This window comes from Copidosoma floridanum, unplaced genomic scaffold (genome assembly GCF_036245765.1).
Source record: "Copidosoma floridanum isolate Cflo_tuat_1 unplaced genomic scaffold, Cflo_Japanese_pri ptg000007l, whole genome shotgun sequence".
NCBI lineage: Eukaryota > Metazoa > Arthropoda > Insecta > Hymenoptera > Encyrtidae > Copidosoma > Copidosoma floridanum.
Genome location: NW_028321884.1, coordinates 2,211,140 through 2,225,781, shown reverse-complemented (window position 1 = coordinate 2,225,781; position 14,642 = coordinate 2,211,140). Strand labels below are relative to the sequence as shown.

The following is a 14,642-nucleotide window of genomic DNA, read 5'->3' as shown; positions in this document are numbered from 1 at the left end:
AAACAATACAAAAAATATATAATGTATTCTACGTGATGATGTTTTTTCGCCGATTAAATAATTCATGTTGATTGATTGCGAAGTTTATAAATATACGAGAGTCGAGCGAAGATGTTATAGTCCCTAAGTTGTACAAAATAAATAATATCGAAAGATGTGTGATATATACCATATATATACTTACGAAATAACGTTTCCGAGTTTTTCATTTTCCGAGCGCTCCTTTCACCCTCGTGTCACGCTACAGAAAAGCCAGCCCGTATATCGGTAAGTGTACCAAGTTTGATCGATAAAAATGTTGTTTACACGCGCCTGCACGCACGACATCGTTTAAAAAAAAAAAGTCAAGTTGCCGCGCACGTCATAAGTATCACAAACTTTTTCCATTCCCTTTAAAGAACCATTTATCCGTAATGCTCAAGTAAACGCGTACAGGTGTGATTTCCTAACCAACCTCCCCACCGCGATGACGTTATATTTAACCATGAAATCGCGAACAAAAAAAAAAAAAAAAAGGAAAAATGCCCTTTGGTGAACGTTAACGAGGACCGTCCATCAACGGAGTAGTCCCAAGAGGATACATCGAGGACAATTCGGAGATAAGGTGAGTACACACGGGAGATCGGCCAAAGGGAATAAACGTGAAATTTCAATCCCAAAAGGACACACGATGAACCTGGACATTTGCCGAGTCAGCGAGGAGTCGGTCTCCTCGGGGCCAGACGCGACGACGGACAAGAGAATGTCCAGCCACTTGGACGGCAGCATCCTGGGTAGCGCGGTCAAAGCCGTGCACCACCGATTTTTCAGCTCCAGGTGCTCGAGCGAGTACTTCAAGAACAATGCCACGCAGACGGATTACACCGAGGTCGAGTGCCAGACCGAGCCCTGGGAGCCACCGTACAGGGTCGCGGAAGGTACGTACACACCCTACGGCGACATTGAAACTTGGACGTGGTGTTTCATCCGAGTGTCGCGTAAAAGGTCACGATCCGGAGGTCCTGACTCTGCAGTCGTTCGCATGGGGCAACGAGTTGCCGGCCGGCGTCCACGAGGTCGAGATCATCAACCGGATGAGAATGAGAAGGGCCTGGGAGCTGGTTCTACCGCCGATGGATACTCCTTGCAACGTGAAAAAACGCAAGGTCATCATCACCGCCCTCGAAGAGGACGAGTGGGCCTTCAGAGAATCTGTAAATTAAACATCACCACCCTCTGCATGCTAACTATTTGGTTGGTGAAAAAAAAACAAAAAAAAAAAAAAAAAAACTGGGAATTTCACGCAGGAGATACAAACGGTCATGGACATGAGGATGGAGCTGGCGAAGGAGCTGATGGAGTCGAGGGACGGCGAGAAGAGGTCCAAGGCCGAGATCAGGTTCCGGAAGCTCGAGGAGATACTCAGCAGACGCAGGCAGAAGGAAGCCAAGAACATAAGGAACAAGTTGGCGCGTGAGTTGCGCAAACTCGTTGGCAGGCACTGCGATCCCGGTGAAAAAAATTCACGGCACATCCCCAAGCGAGGATCGAGCGCCGAGTACCACGTGAAACCGTGCTACGACTGTAATAGCCGCGTTGACGACATCCGCGGGGACAACAAACGCATGGACCGTAAGCCGATGCCCTGGTTTAGGCTTCCATGCAAGTATAGATCCGTGTAAGAAAAAACGATCTGGTTTCAGCGGATATGCTTCGCGTTCCCAAGTGGCTGACCGACAAGCTGAACGACGCCACGCGCCAGTCCTCGGGGCCGTGTCGCAGGTGTCCCGAGAAGAAAGAGAGGTACCTGCTGAGGCTCAGCCGAGCTGTGGAACACCGTGGCAAGGAGAACTTGGATGGACTGTCTCTGGTGAAGCGCGTCGAGAAGCTGCCATCGATGCCCCCAACGCCCCAGTTGTCTTGGCGGTTGTCGGAGCACTGCGAGAACAGGGTGGACGACGCCGTGGAGTACCTGCAGGGACTGTTCAGCGGCCGGGCAGTTCAGTGCGAGGTGGTGATGTGAAAATAAACGTATACAGCGAGGTGTGGCAAGGTCCTAGTGAAAGGGACATTTTTTTAGTTCCTCGAGGGGAAAAATCGATGCGCGGAGCTGATTGAGGAGCTGCAAGCGTCTCAAGCCGAGGAGACGGACGAGGAGCTGGCCGAGAAGTTGCGTAGGAAGCAGGAACATGAGCGAGGGGTCGCACAGGAGAACAGGGCCAGGGAGATACTACAGGCGCTCGAGGGCAAGACCATCGCAAAGATGCTGATGTTCCTGAACGACGTGAGAAACGAGGGTCCCTTGGTCGCACTACTTTATATTTTATCCCATGGTATCTTCCTGTGGGCTGCAGGAGCTGACGAGGCTCGAGAGCGAGAAGAAGAGCCACGCGCTCGTGCTGTTGGCCGAGCGCGAGAGGATGAGGCACAAGATAGAGCAGGCCTGCCAGGAGCAACTCGAGGCGAACCGGCGTCGCGAGCTGGACGAGATGTACCGGCAGATCTTGAAGGTCAACCAGGAGTCCGTGCAAATGTACCTCGAGGACGTGCTCAAGGAGGGAGTGGAGTGGGCCTCGGAGAAGGAGGCCGAGAATTACGTGCACGAGCTGGCGAACAAGGTCGACGCGATGGCCAAGTACATGGACGACAAGTCGGTGGCTCGAGCGATGCTATAAATGCGACACAACGATAATGTGATATACTCGAGAAGTAAAGGAGTGGGTGTATTTTTAGCATCGACAAGATTGACGAGGAGGGTATGGTCGCGGACATGGTTTACAACTTTGTGCTGCCTCGAGTGGCGAAGGAGTTTGCGGCTAGGGAGGAGCGCGAGAAGCAGGAGGGCTATTTGCGCGCTGCTTGCGCGGCTGTTTACGACGAGATCGGCAAGACCGAGCTGTTCGACGAGGCTGGCGTTGGTGCTTCTTGTCGATCGGCAAGTCTCCTCTCGTGTCCTGTTCCTTTGTGGGCTTTGATAATTTTGTTTGTTTTTCAGGAACACGAGCTGCAAATGTGCGATGGTAAACGGGAGCAGAGTATCGGTGATCTTCCGAAAGTGATCGAACTCATTCTGGATTACTCTCTGATACCGAACGGTCGGTACTTGAGTTTGTTTGTACCGAGCTCTCGTGCTTTCGAGACAGCGTCGATTGATATGAGCTTTTTTTTTTTACAGAGGATCGCAAGCAAGAGATTTACCTCATTTTGGAGAAGGTGCTGTGGGTCGCTAAAGAAAAATTGAAGATTTCGAGCTGAAAGTGTGGTTGGCACAAAAAAATTTATTTTTTATTTTGGATTGGGAAAAAAAAAAAATTTCGAGTATAGTTTAAACGGTATGAAATTAAGTTTTATGATTTATAAGTACAAAGAAATGTCGTTCGTGAGAATACAAAAAATAATAACAATGCTTCAAGCACTTGTACTATTGAAACATGTATTGTGTTAACCAAATTTCCAATGAGTATCATTAAGAACTGAAATAAGTTATTTTCGAAATATGACTTCGTTCATGCTTACGATTCCCCAACGATGAAAGGGCTTTTGAAAGTTTGCTTACTATAACACAGTTAAAAAATTATAATACAAACAATTATCGAAACTTGTAATAGATAGATTTCACAAGATTGCATGATGAAACATGCATTTTCTAATGATTACATTATCAAAATTTCTTATTTATTATTATTATTTTTTTTTTTTCTATATACACGTGCACATATTACACCATTGTGCGGGTTACACCGAGATATGATTAACTAGCTAATGAGAATATAATATCAACCGGCTCATGGTTTGCATGATCAATGCTTTATTTCTTATGCATTGATAATCATTAGATGGTTTTTATAAATCACGATTATTTTTGGAGCCGTAATTTATTAATTAAATTTATAAAATATCAAATTATTGTTTGCACGAACTTTTGTTGCTGACAAACAATTTGTTTAAAAAAAGGGGGGGTCGTTTAATTAGAATCAGACATACATTCTTCCATTGGTTTATCCAGAAGATCCGCCATAAATTTTTTGAATTTGACATCTTGCGCGTCCACGGATGATTTGCGTTCAACTATCAACTTTCGTTTTTTCGCCTGTATATCTTTCGAGTTGAGTAACCCAGTATCACAAGTTTTTCTCTTGCAATTATCCAAGCTATTGGCACGGTTCAATTCGGCTGTCAAGTCGCCTAGTTTTTGTTCCCACTCTTCCAGATGCTTCTTCATTTCAGCTAGCTGGTGATTCTGATCCTGTATTTTTTTCGTGTGCTCTTGCAATTTAACGTTTTGTTTTCTTATTTGAGAAGCTTGTCTGTTCATCCTCAGTTTCATTTTGCCAATTTGGCCCTTGACACTTAGTATTGTAATTTTATTCTTTTTGGTACGATTACAGATCTTCTTCCAGGTAGATGGATGTAAATTATGCGGCAGTGTTGAACTTTTGGGGTGTGAAGTGTGATGTGGCATCATCAGGTGAGAGAGACTGTCGTTATACTGACTTACATTGGCCGATACCGTGTGACAGATACTACTTTTAAAGTCGGGCAAAATTTTTTCATCAAAGTGTTCCATTGCCATGCTACTGATGTCACGCAATTCTTGTAAAATTTCTGGAGTTCTGGGTGGTGTTTTTGAGAGTCTGATCAGACGTAAGACTCTCAATATTTCATCAATCACCTGACAATGTTAAATAATTTTTTAGACTCATGAGCTACAATAATACGAAAGAGCGACATTTGGGTTCAATAATTTACCTTTCCTGGGATGAAGCAACAAAGATTCAAGTCAATGTATTTTGTAAAAGTCATGGATAACATTGATATTCTTGTCTCTATAGCCGTAAGAATATCACAATGTCTTGCAAGGGGATGAGTTCTTCTCTCCGATTCCCTGCGTGGCAACTGACTTTTGACAGTTCTCAAGCACTGCGCGTGATATTTTTCCATCAAGTTGAATCCTCTGTTGAGCAGCTTCTTGCATATGTGATCAAACGCTTTGCAAACCTGTAGATAAACAATCATCCAAGTATTGAATGAGTTTTCCCATACTAACGTAAAGAAAAAATTTTCCACTTACAATTCTGAGTCTGGCAATTTCATCGTAGCTGAGCTTGGAGAAAATCATTTCCAAAACAATTTCGGGAAGTTCGAGGAAATTCAGGGCCATTTGGGCGTCATTCTTGATCAAAATATCCATTTTTGAAGCTTTATTTGATGGAACTTTTAAAACCTGACTTTAATCAGAAGTAATTCACTGGCAGCACCAACAACAACAAACGATTCGCTCTCATCTCAAATTTTTATTCCATGGGAATAGCCGTGTATGCACAACAAAATAAAACGCACTGCGTGTGGGCCGAAATAAACTGGATAAGTAAGTAAACGATCCTCACACGCTTCACGAAAACAAAATGGTAAGTATGGTTTTGATTCTCAAAATAGCCAAAACACAGCGTTCACATATTTGACGTAGCTAAGAGGTATTTGATTGTTGCAAGCAGCATCAGCAACTACTGCTCACGGTAATTGCGACGCTTCTCCAAGCTTCGATCTAATATAGTAAACTGAAAACAGTGACGCCAATATAAATAGGTACGCATACCTATACTCAGCGAAGGAAAAAAACACAAACTACGTGCTTAAACATGACAAGCGGCTATAGCAGCCTAATAAGACGTTTTTATCAGGTCCTCTGGAAGTTTTCACACACCAGCACACCACTCTTTTTACAATTTTTTTACCCTCTTCACACTTTTTATCCGAGAACTTAGTTGTTTTGTGTAGAGATTTTTCGCTGTTGTCTTCTGCTTTTCTAACGTTGGTGCTCTTATGCCATGCATATATAATATTTCTATACATGCATCGCACTATCGCAGGTTCTTTGTTGTTGTGTGTTTTCTGATTTGATAAGTATAGATATATAAGTACATCAGAAAGTACATATATATTTTTAGTGTACGTGTACGTGACCCTGTCTTCTGCAGCTTCTACTTCATTTTAATATTCACACGCGCGATCGGCGCATCCGTTCAGTACTTATAAATATTTATTACTTAGTCTTTAGTTTACATTTTTTCACCTCTAGAAATTCAATAATTTTATACGTGTGGTTTACACATACACAGAAAGAAAAAAATCAAGTACTTGTAAAAATTAAAATCATATTTGTGTTATACAATTTTACACACGGGGGGAAAGTTTTTTAAATGGATAAGTAGAGTTTTTCCAGAGAGAGGTCGCTAGGGGTATTTTCAGTCGCACTAATTAAAACTTTTCAACTATTAAAATAAAAGCAAAAACGTCGTGGACAACAATACGACGGGTAGGGGGAGGGGGGTGCGTGTCCACGTGATCGTCGTCGAGAATGGCTAGCAAAAAAGCGCTGCATATATGGAATTGTGCATACGCCATGCTAACGTGCCATTGCAGCGGCCATTTTTGCCTGCAGTCGGATCTGTGGATCAAGTAGAGTCAACGTTACTTTACGTTGATTGTATAATTGGTGGCTGAATTGAAATTAAAATAGAGCTTACTTAAAACAGAGGTAGAAACAAAAAGGGAGAGAAGGAGAGGAAAAAAAAAACAACAACAATAGGTGTGCGAAAATGATCGAACTGTTTCTATATAGATATATACTGGAGCCGCCACAGAGAGGTTGACCCGTCGACGTCGACAGTCTACTGCTGCCCGGTTCGTGTATACTCAGTCATCATCGAGCGGGTTATCGGACAATTAAAACAAATATAATAGATAACCACCTGGTTCATCGAGCTTTTTTTTACAAGCTCTACAGGGTCAGGCCTACACCAATACTAGACTACATTTACTTTTACTTACCCATCTGCCGATCTGCCCATTATTATTTCTATTCTCTTTGCTGCTGCACATGCTCCGTAGTTCCGTATACCAGCTCCAATCAACGAGAGTTACGAGAGTCGCGCTACTCGCGCTCTCACTTATACCTATACACAGTTGCACCCGACTCTGCAAGACTCCTCGACCGCGATAATAGCAGTGCTGATCGGGCTCTAGCTGTGGAAGCACACGACGCGAGAAACGGACAGACTCCGTTTCTGTCTCTTGCCAAAACTCGTTTTCGTTCGGTTTAAGATCCCGCAGAATTGCTCGTGCTCGTGTGGCGTTGGCAAAAAGCTCGCGCGGACAAAACAAAAGACAACAACACATGAACGCAGAGAGACAGATAGATAGCGAAATTAACGAGCGAAGCTTCGGCAGTACTTAAATAGTATAGTTAAAGGCACCTGCGAGAGCGATCGCGCCTGCATAAGAAATTAATTGCACCGGAGACTGGAATTACTATACAATTATTAATCGTACCTAGTGTCGTCGTGTGCGCGTCGTGTGCCATTGCCATCATCATTACTGGCACCATTGTACCAGGCTTCAGAGACAAAACACGACAGTGAATCTCAAGCCGAACCGCGGAGCAGCCCTCCCTCCCCTCCTGCAAAGCCCGGACGTAGCTGTTTACTACAGCAGCCGTAGGAGTAGCTGGAACAGTAAGACCCAGGCAAAGAAAGATCAAGAGATGGCATTCAACGGGGACGGACCACACTCGAAACGCCAGCGGCTCGAGGAGACCAGTCACAGGGTTAGTTTACTTATTTCTAATCAAATGCATGCAATTAAAACCCTGCTTTTTAAACGCGCAGCTTTAACCTAAAAAAAAGAAAAAAAAAAAAAAAAAAAAACGATCACCATGCGCGCCAGCTATAGGGAGAGAGAGAGCCGGGCAAGCAAGCAACATGCAACAGCAGCACCTGGCAACGCGGCGTCGGCCGGTCAGCAAAAGTATAGCAATACAACCAGAGTATCGCTCGCTCGTTCTCTCTCTTTCTTATTCTCTTCCTTTATATTTTTATCGACGGTCAAGTATATAAGAGCACGCATGTTGAGTAACACAGCACACCAGCCGCATATATATACTTATTTAAAGAGAGGTGCTCTTGCACGAGAAAGCAGGCAGCTTCTCCCCCTCCCCTCCTCTCCCCGCCGCGTAAAACAAAGAAGAGCATCAGAGAGCGAAGCAGCAGCTCCGAAATGGCTTCTCCCGCGGAAGCTCGGTTGCATGCCATGCCGGTCGCTCTCTTTTCACTTGTTTGTTTTTTTTTTTTTTTTTTTTTTTTTTTTCTTCCTCTAATTTTTTTCCTTGCGTCCAATGATCCGATGCTTACACTCCACCTTTCGAGCGAACATGTACAATGCACGGCACGGAGCAGTGCTCCGAAAAGGTGCTCTCTCGTCTGTACTTCTTCTCCCCCACGTATACCTGACGAGGAGTGCGTGTGTGTGTATCGGTACGACAACCTGTTATTTACTCCTCTCGCGACAGTCACTCAGGTGTATCTCCCAAGCTACCCCTTACACACGCACACCAGGTATCGGGTTGGAGGAGCTTGAGCATCGAGACCCATCAGCGGAGCAAACGAGCGCGAGAGAGAGAATGAAAAGAGGGACGCCGCGAAATATATTGATTATTTCATGAGCGCGCGACGAGCAGCAGAGGTAGAGCGAGAGGTGGAGTTGAGAGAGTGTGTGTGTGTTTGTGAGCTCTCGTCGTCTTCTGTGTGTGTAGTTGCACGGGAGTCGGGAATGCCGCCACCGCCGCGAGAGCCATCGCCGCAGTTGCCGCTCCTTTCCGAGAGAGCCCCTTTTGCTGACTGCCATTATATCTATACCGTATAAATACTCTGCTATGGCTGTCCCTGCCCCCTCCCCTCTTCGATAGGTATTAACGCCCTGTTGTTGTTGTCCCTACACTCCTACTTTTTCTCCAATATCTTTTTTTTTTTTTTTTTTCCTCACCCTCGAAGGACGCCTATTTATTATAATTTACGATGGAGCTAATTTTTCCGCCAAACGAAGGGCAACACCAAGTGCCATTTCATTTTGGAGCCGGGCCCCTACGTATTATGCCCACACCCAACAGCTGAGCAAAGCGACAACGCACACATAACGAAAATAATATACATATATGAGAAAAACGTGCGTTGGCACCTGACATCGGAGTAAGTATATAATATCAACCAGGTAAGGGGAAAAGCACATTATACAGCCTCTCTTGCTTGTCCGCGAATCAAAATTGAATACGCTCTCTCGGAGCATATAATATATGTACAATATTAAATGGAAAATCTCGGTAAACGCGAGCGTCGGTGTTTTTTGTGTCCGAAAAGGAGTCGGCGCTGCTCCGAGGCCAAAGACCTCGTCGAACATGTACGAGTGATAACGTGCTTTTATATTTATGTTACGTATATATACGTCGTCGAGCCTCGAGCAGGAAGCCTATCGATTGCTTTCTCCCCCCCCCCCTTGCTTTTCCATTCCATAGGTACACACGCGTAAACTGACTCGACTAAGTATTCCGAGTCCCACCGTATTATTTATTTCTCTCGATTTTCGGTTTAGTTGCAATTTCCAGGGCCGCAATCGCTGCTCCATCCAACTCTGCCCGCGTGATTTTTTAATCCCCCAATACAACAAAAAGCCCCTTGCAACTATAGTGCACACTCTCAGCCCAACCAAACGGGGTACATAATTTATATTACACGCGTGGGCGAACTAAGCATTACCTATTCTATTTCCTTCTCCATCTCACTTTTACAGTTTTTTTCTTCTTTTTTTTTTTCCATATTCACCGTTTCTTTCTCCTGCGCCTTACGCGCGCAACATGCACTTTGGCGATCGCCACTTTTCCGCTACACCGTATATAATACCGATCGGCAACTCATTCATGCACCGATTTTTCCCTCTCGCTCTGCTCTACATATATCTTTTGGTCCGCGCGTATAAACACATGGTTGATTAATTCGCTCGGCGGCACCCCGCGGACGTTTCAATTTTTCACCCGTGTCCGTATAATTATCATAACCCAACGAGAGTTCGTACAATTTCCCCCCCCCCCCGAAAAGTGTGCGTTGATAATTTATAATTTCGCGCTGCTGGTATTTCGGCTTCTGGTGTAATTTATTTATTCGAAAGCGCGTGCGTTTGTTATTTCCTGAAAATGTAGAGCTCCCGTCGAGAACATTTTCATCCTATACGAATTTCAACTTCGATAATTAACTCGCATCGTCATCGTTATAGAGACGATACGATTGCTTTCAACAAACGCGATAAGCATCGGCATCGGATTTTTACTTTTATAACTCCTTATCTGCAGGAACAACAAAGTAAAGCAATTCTCCTTGTCTCAACTGCAACTTTCAGCCTCGTTTATTATACAAAGTTGTGCATTTAATTAGCGGCTCGTGTTTTCTTTTTCTCTACAGCTATGGCACATAATTTACATCCGCGCGCGTGTGCATGTACGTCCACCAGATGAGGAGTGTATGCGCACACACTTTTCTCCTCATCCCCGAGTTTTCGCTACGCTAGTTTTATGTACTATTTGTCACGGTGCGAGCACACATTTTTATGGCACACGCTATATGTATATACACGCCCTTCTCCACCACCCCCGCACATGTAAACTTGCACTCGCATTATATAAATTACGTTTATACGCGAAGCATGGGTTTTTTTTTTTCACCCGTACATAAAAAATAAAGCAAAATATGTCCATGGACACCTTTGAAGCGCCGAAAATCTGTCGACACTCGGTCCATTGCAATTTCCCGCTTCATTATTTTTTTTAGTACCGCGAAAAGCTGGTGGGCCATCCCCCACACGCTCGTGTACGGCTTTATTCCATGAAACATTTGCGGGCCTCGATTAACGAGCACCAACTGTTGTACAGCTAGAATTAGACAACAACAATCACAGAGGCGAATATTGCAAAGGAAACACAAAATATTGTACTTGTGCACCTGTAAAGTATATGGCGTATGAGCTCTGGTACATGGTTATTGGGGTGGATGGGCCCGCAACGGAGAGTAATATGTACCACGGGGGAATGTGTAAGGCTGCAGTTGGGCGAGGCACCAGTGCGCCCATGAAATATTAGCGAGCCGAGGGAGCTCGGAAATTGCACCGGAGGGCAAAAGGCTTAGCCGTACCTGCTGGAAATTCGTGTATATATTATATGCCTATACGTTTCGTGCGCGAAATAACTAAAGAGAGCAGCACCACCGACTCTGTATCATTATTGTATTAGCCTTTTTTTTGGGGAAGGGTATGTCTTTGATACTTTGTCTTTCAACCAATTACTACACAAATGATGTAAATATATATCATACGCGCTGTACAATTGTTTTTCAAAAATGTACACATGAAAGCAGAGGTTGACACGGGGGAAGCAGCGCGAGCAGGGAAGTCGCGAGGGACGTGGTTGTTATTCGGGCTCTGAAGGAGCACGTCACATATATATATATATATTCCCCGCGCGTCATCGCTTATACATATACGGGATTCCTGACGCGTGATGTATACAAGTATGGTACCCGAGAGTTGCGAGTGTGGGGGGAGGGGAGTATTTTTTGACACGCAAAACCCGCGATTTAACGCACATCTCAACTTTCGGACAAGTACAAACGACGGTCTCGGGGCGCGATCGAAAAATCCAAAAGAAACCCAACGCGCGTCCATCTAGCTGGCGATTATTTATACGTACAAGCTCGCTCGCGGGGCTTGATTCGGCGATAAATTTCGCGTGACGCGAGTCGTGCGCCGGGCCGGGACAGGTATAATTAGGCCCTGTCTCTCCGCGGTGAGGTACACCTAGCTCCGAGAAAAATTACACGATTTGCGTTTGAAAAAAAAAAAAAAAAAAAAAAAAAGCAGCATCTAAACGTTCGGGGCGACGAAAGGTGCTCGATCAAGTGGACGCTATAATGTATCCGCGCAGCTGTGCCCTCGGGTTCGTTTCGCGGCACTAATTACCTACACGTGTGAGTAGATAATGATATTACACTGCAGGGGCAAAGCTTGCCAAGCCCAATAACAGAGTCCCATACACCACCACCGAGCACCACCTCTTCCTTCTCTTATACTTTTTATTTCATCAGTTTTCGAAATCTTGCCCCGATATACACTCCTCGAGAGCTATCTTATACCTCCATAAAGTACACGCCCGGACCAATTTGGAGTAGAACATCCCGGCTCGTGTTCCCATGAATTTTCAATTTCGGCGGGGGAGTTGGAATTGAAATTTTCACTCGCCAAAGGGATTAACGTCGCTGCGGAGAGAGGAAAACCGGACGATTTAATCGAACGGAGACTTTCGCCCGCGCGAATCTGCACAAAAATCGAGGAAAAAAAAAAAAAAAAAAAAAAAAAAGCTCCCCGGAAGCTGTGGCGGTCGACCGCGGTTAGCTTTGATCAGCGAAATAAGCGCCGGCTCTATACGTATACACGTGTGTGTATATAAACGTACACACACTGATGGGAAGTGCAGCGATAACCGAGAGCTGATTCTTCCACTTTGAGCCTCACTCTGCAAGCTCGTCCTCTCACCGCGACCAACATGTGTGTAACATATAAATATACTACCCACCCTCTAATCATATACTTGAGAGAGAGTACTTGGTACATAATACAGTACAGCTGTCGAGTTCTTTTTCGTTTTTTTTTCGGTGCCAGCTCCACTTTCGCAGGGTGAAAAAACCCGTGGGAGAAAAAAAAAAAAAAAAACACATTAAAGGAACGGAAAAGAAAGAGAGAGAGACTCACAACGAGAGAGCAGGCGTAATTAAAAACGTTGTTAGAGATTGCGCTTTTCTTCCTTTCCCAGCTTCTTCTCTTCATCTCTGCCCCCTCCTACTCCCTTTGCACACTTCTTTCCCTCTTCCTATTTCGTTTTTTTTTCTCCCTCTCTCTCTTTATTCCGTTTGAACTTCTCTCTCTGGAGTACTGCAAGCTGGCCTCGCTATTTTTGACCTCGGCCATTGTTTTCTCACTCCCCGCGTGTGGCCCACCAGGTTTGTAGAGCCCCTTCCCTCTATCCATTAAAAAAAGAAAAACTAATTTTTTTTTTTTCCCTTAATTGCATTGACCCAAAATTATTAACGACACCGCGTAAACGCAGCGTGGGAATGCGTCGTCGGCGTGTTTAAGTGGCAATAACCCATGCGGTCGTGGTCTGTATTTATATATCGATGCAGAGAGATATAGGCTCACGCGCTCAGGTGACGTGTAATGACATCACCGCCGACGGCGTTGACGCGCGCCACGTGTGTGTATATACACAAACGAGGGCGGTCCACTATGGCAGCGACCGATGACTCGTGAATTAATCAAATTTCGATGCCGAGCGGTTCGCCGGTCCTCCTTTGTCCAGTTCTCTTATTTTCGTCATCGATAACAAACAAAAAAAAAAAAAAAAAAAAAAAAAAAAAAAAAAAAAAAGTGAGTTTATAGCGTTGTGCCCTACAACTTGGAATGAGGTTTCGGGTGTGTATTTGTTGGAGCGTGGGATAATTCGATGCGAAACACAAGCGTCTTCTCGCGTCGTGCTTAGCGAGTGTATCAAATTAATTTCCCTTGTCTGGTCGTCTCTGTGTGCAGCAGCGACTCTTCAAAGTTGGTGCACACGTTTGCATGTGGATTTGAGCTTGTTCGCGATCGTGTATGTACAGCGGTGGGTGTATATATTATATAGGTCTGCGGGCGGAGACCGGCAATTAAATTTTGACGGCGTCGACAATGACTGAAAATTGCGGGCAATGGGAGAAGCGGAGGAGGCCAATATTGTGCGGGTCGCGTGTCAGAATGCGCTGTGGCTAATTTTTTTTTTTTTTTTTTTTTTTTTTCAAACCCGTACAAAGAATGAGTGAGCCGTCCAAAAAATGAATCGTCACGTCGTTTGGAAGTGGTTTCGTGCTATTTTAACTCGATTTTAACTCTCTTTAGCCATTTTCTCCCCTTTTTTTTCGTTTCTTTATTACGTATTCTACTCTCAGAATGAAAATTACCTATACTACTATATTTTATGTTTATTAATTTTACTATCTACTATTGTATTTTGATGTTTCATTTTCTTTTTTTACCTTTTAGCTGTACGGGTGTATTGTTGTCACTTTATAGAAAAAAAAAAAAAAAAAAAAAAATTGTTCACACGATGAGCGCTTTCTTTTTATTACCCTCGCTTTCCCAAGTATAAAACATAAATTTTATCTATAATTACGCACTCTTGTTATCTCGGGTGTGCGTAGGTGCGAGAGACGATTCATTTCCCGTTGTAGAGTAGCGACAAAAAAACGCAAGAGTACAGAGCATACAGAACTCAATTTAACAAATGAAAGGAACGACGGTAAGAAGAAAGAGGTAGAGAGAGAGGAGCACATCTTACAGCACTACTATCCGTTGGAGGGCTAAAGGGTGAAAAGCTCGAGCGCGGCCCCACAGCGGAGAGAGCAAGTATCTATATAGCGGCGTGCCAATTTTCGCCTGATTGTCTTCTCTTCCTCTCTCTCGTTTCCGGCCCCCCCCCTTTACATGTATATACCATCCATCTATCTCTACCCCAAGCTACACTCTCTTAGACACGCTATCTACTCTCTCTCTCTCCAAGAGAAACTCCTCCTCCTTATCTCGTTTTTCTTCCCCCTCCCTCGCAAAGTTTTCCCGTCAACACGCACAACGGATTAAAGAAGAGCGGAACTTGGTTGAAAAGAAGGTTCGCCGTCTCTGTTTTGCATAATCCTGGGCCCTCGAGTGCCCATCAATCGGCTCTCTCCCCCTCTTTCAACTTTGTGCATTTTTATTTTGTT

The 14,642-nt window shown here is 44.5% G+C and overlaps 3 protein-coding genes across 6 annotated transcripts in view; 2 read left to right on the top strand and 1 right to left on the bottom strand.

Annotated features, from left to right (window-relative positions):
- The first annotated feature begins 670 nt into the window (after positions 1 to 670).
- LOC106645509 (cilia- and flagella-associated protein 91) lies at positions 671 to 3,003 on the top strand. The gene is made up of 8 exons (XM_014361394.2): positions 671 to 917; positions 985 to 1,193; positions 1,287 to 1,611; positions 1,683 to 1,990; positions 2,060 to 2,263; positions 2,334 to 2,629; positions 2,713 to 2,897; positions 2,975 to 3,003. The coding sequence occupies exons 1-8, from the start codon at positions 671 to 673 to the stop codon at positions 3,001 to 3,003; spliced, it is 1,803 nt and encodes a 600-aa protein (XP_014216880.2).
- A 296-nt stretch (positions 3,004 to 3,299) lies between these two features.
- Positions 3,300 to 6,033, bottom strand: pall (F-box protein pallbearer). The gene is made up of 3 exons (XM_014361401.2): positions 5,051 to 6,033; positions 4,729 to 4,977; positions 3,300 to 4,651 (listed from the first exon to the last, which is right to left on the bottom strand). The coding sequence occupies exons 1-3, from the start codon at positions 5,168 to 5,170 to the stop codon at positions 3,944 to 3,946; spliced, it is 1,077 nt and encodes a 358-aa protein (XP_014216887.2). The 5' UTR covers positions 5,171 to 6,033; the 3' UTR covers positions 3,300 to 3,943.
- Positions 6,034 to 6,675: 642 nt separating this feature from the next.
- The window catches only part of sm (heterogeneous nuclear ribonucleoprotein L), a 40,445-nt gene continuing 32,478 nt past the window's right edge, over positions 6,676 to 14,642 (top strand). For all 4 annotated transcript variants that reach the window (XM_089588964.1, XM_089588963.1, XM_089588962.1 and 1 more), the window contains exon 1: positions 6,676 to 7,585. In XM_089588964.1, coding sequence (XP_089445090.1) covers positions 7,523 to 7,585 — 63 coding nt within the window. In that variant the 5' untranslated portion in view covers positions 6,676 to 7,522. The remainder of the gene's footprint in view (positions 7,586 to 14,642) is intronic.

Coding starts and splice junctions, on each gene's coding strand:
- pall (XM_014361401.2), bottom strand. CDS start 5,170: ATGGATATTTTGATCAAGAATGACGCCCAAATGGCCCTGAATTTCCTC. Junction 4,978..5,050: donor AAATTGCCAGACTCAGAATT/GTAAGTGGAAAA, acceptor GTTTATCTACAG/GTTTGCAAAGCGTTTGATCA. Junction 4,652..4,728: donor GTTGCTTCATCCCAGGAAAG/GTAAATTATTGA, acceptor TAACATTGTCAG/GTGATTGATGAAATATTGAG.
- LOC106645509 (XM_014361394.2), top strand. CDS start 671: ATGAACCTGGACATTTGCCGAGTCAGCGAGGAGTCGGTCTCCTCGGGG. Junction 918..984: donor ACCGTACAGGGTCGCGGAAG/GTACGTACACAC, acceptor GTCGCGTAAAAG/GTCACGATCCGGAGGTCCTG. Junction 2,898..2,974: donor GTTCGACGAGGCTGGCGTTG/GTGCTTCTTGTC, acceptor TTTGTTTTTCAG/GAACACGAGCTGCAAATGTG.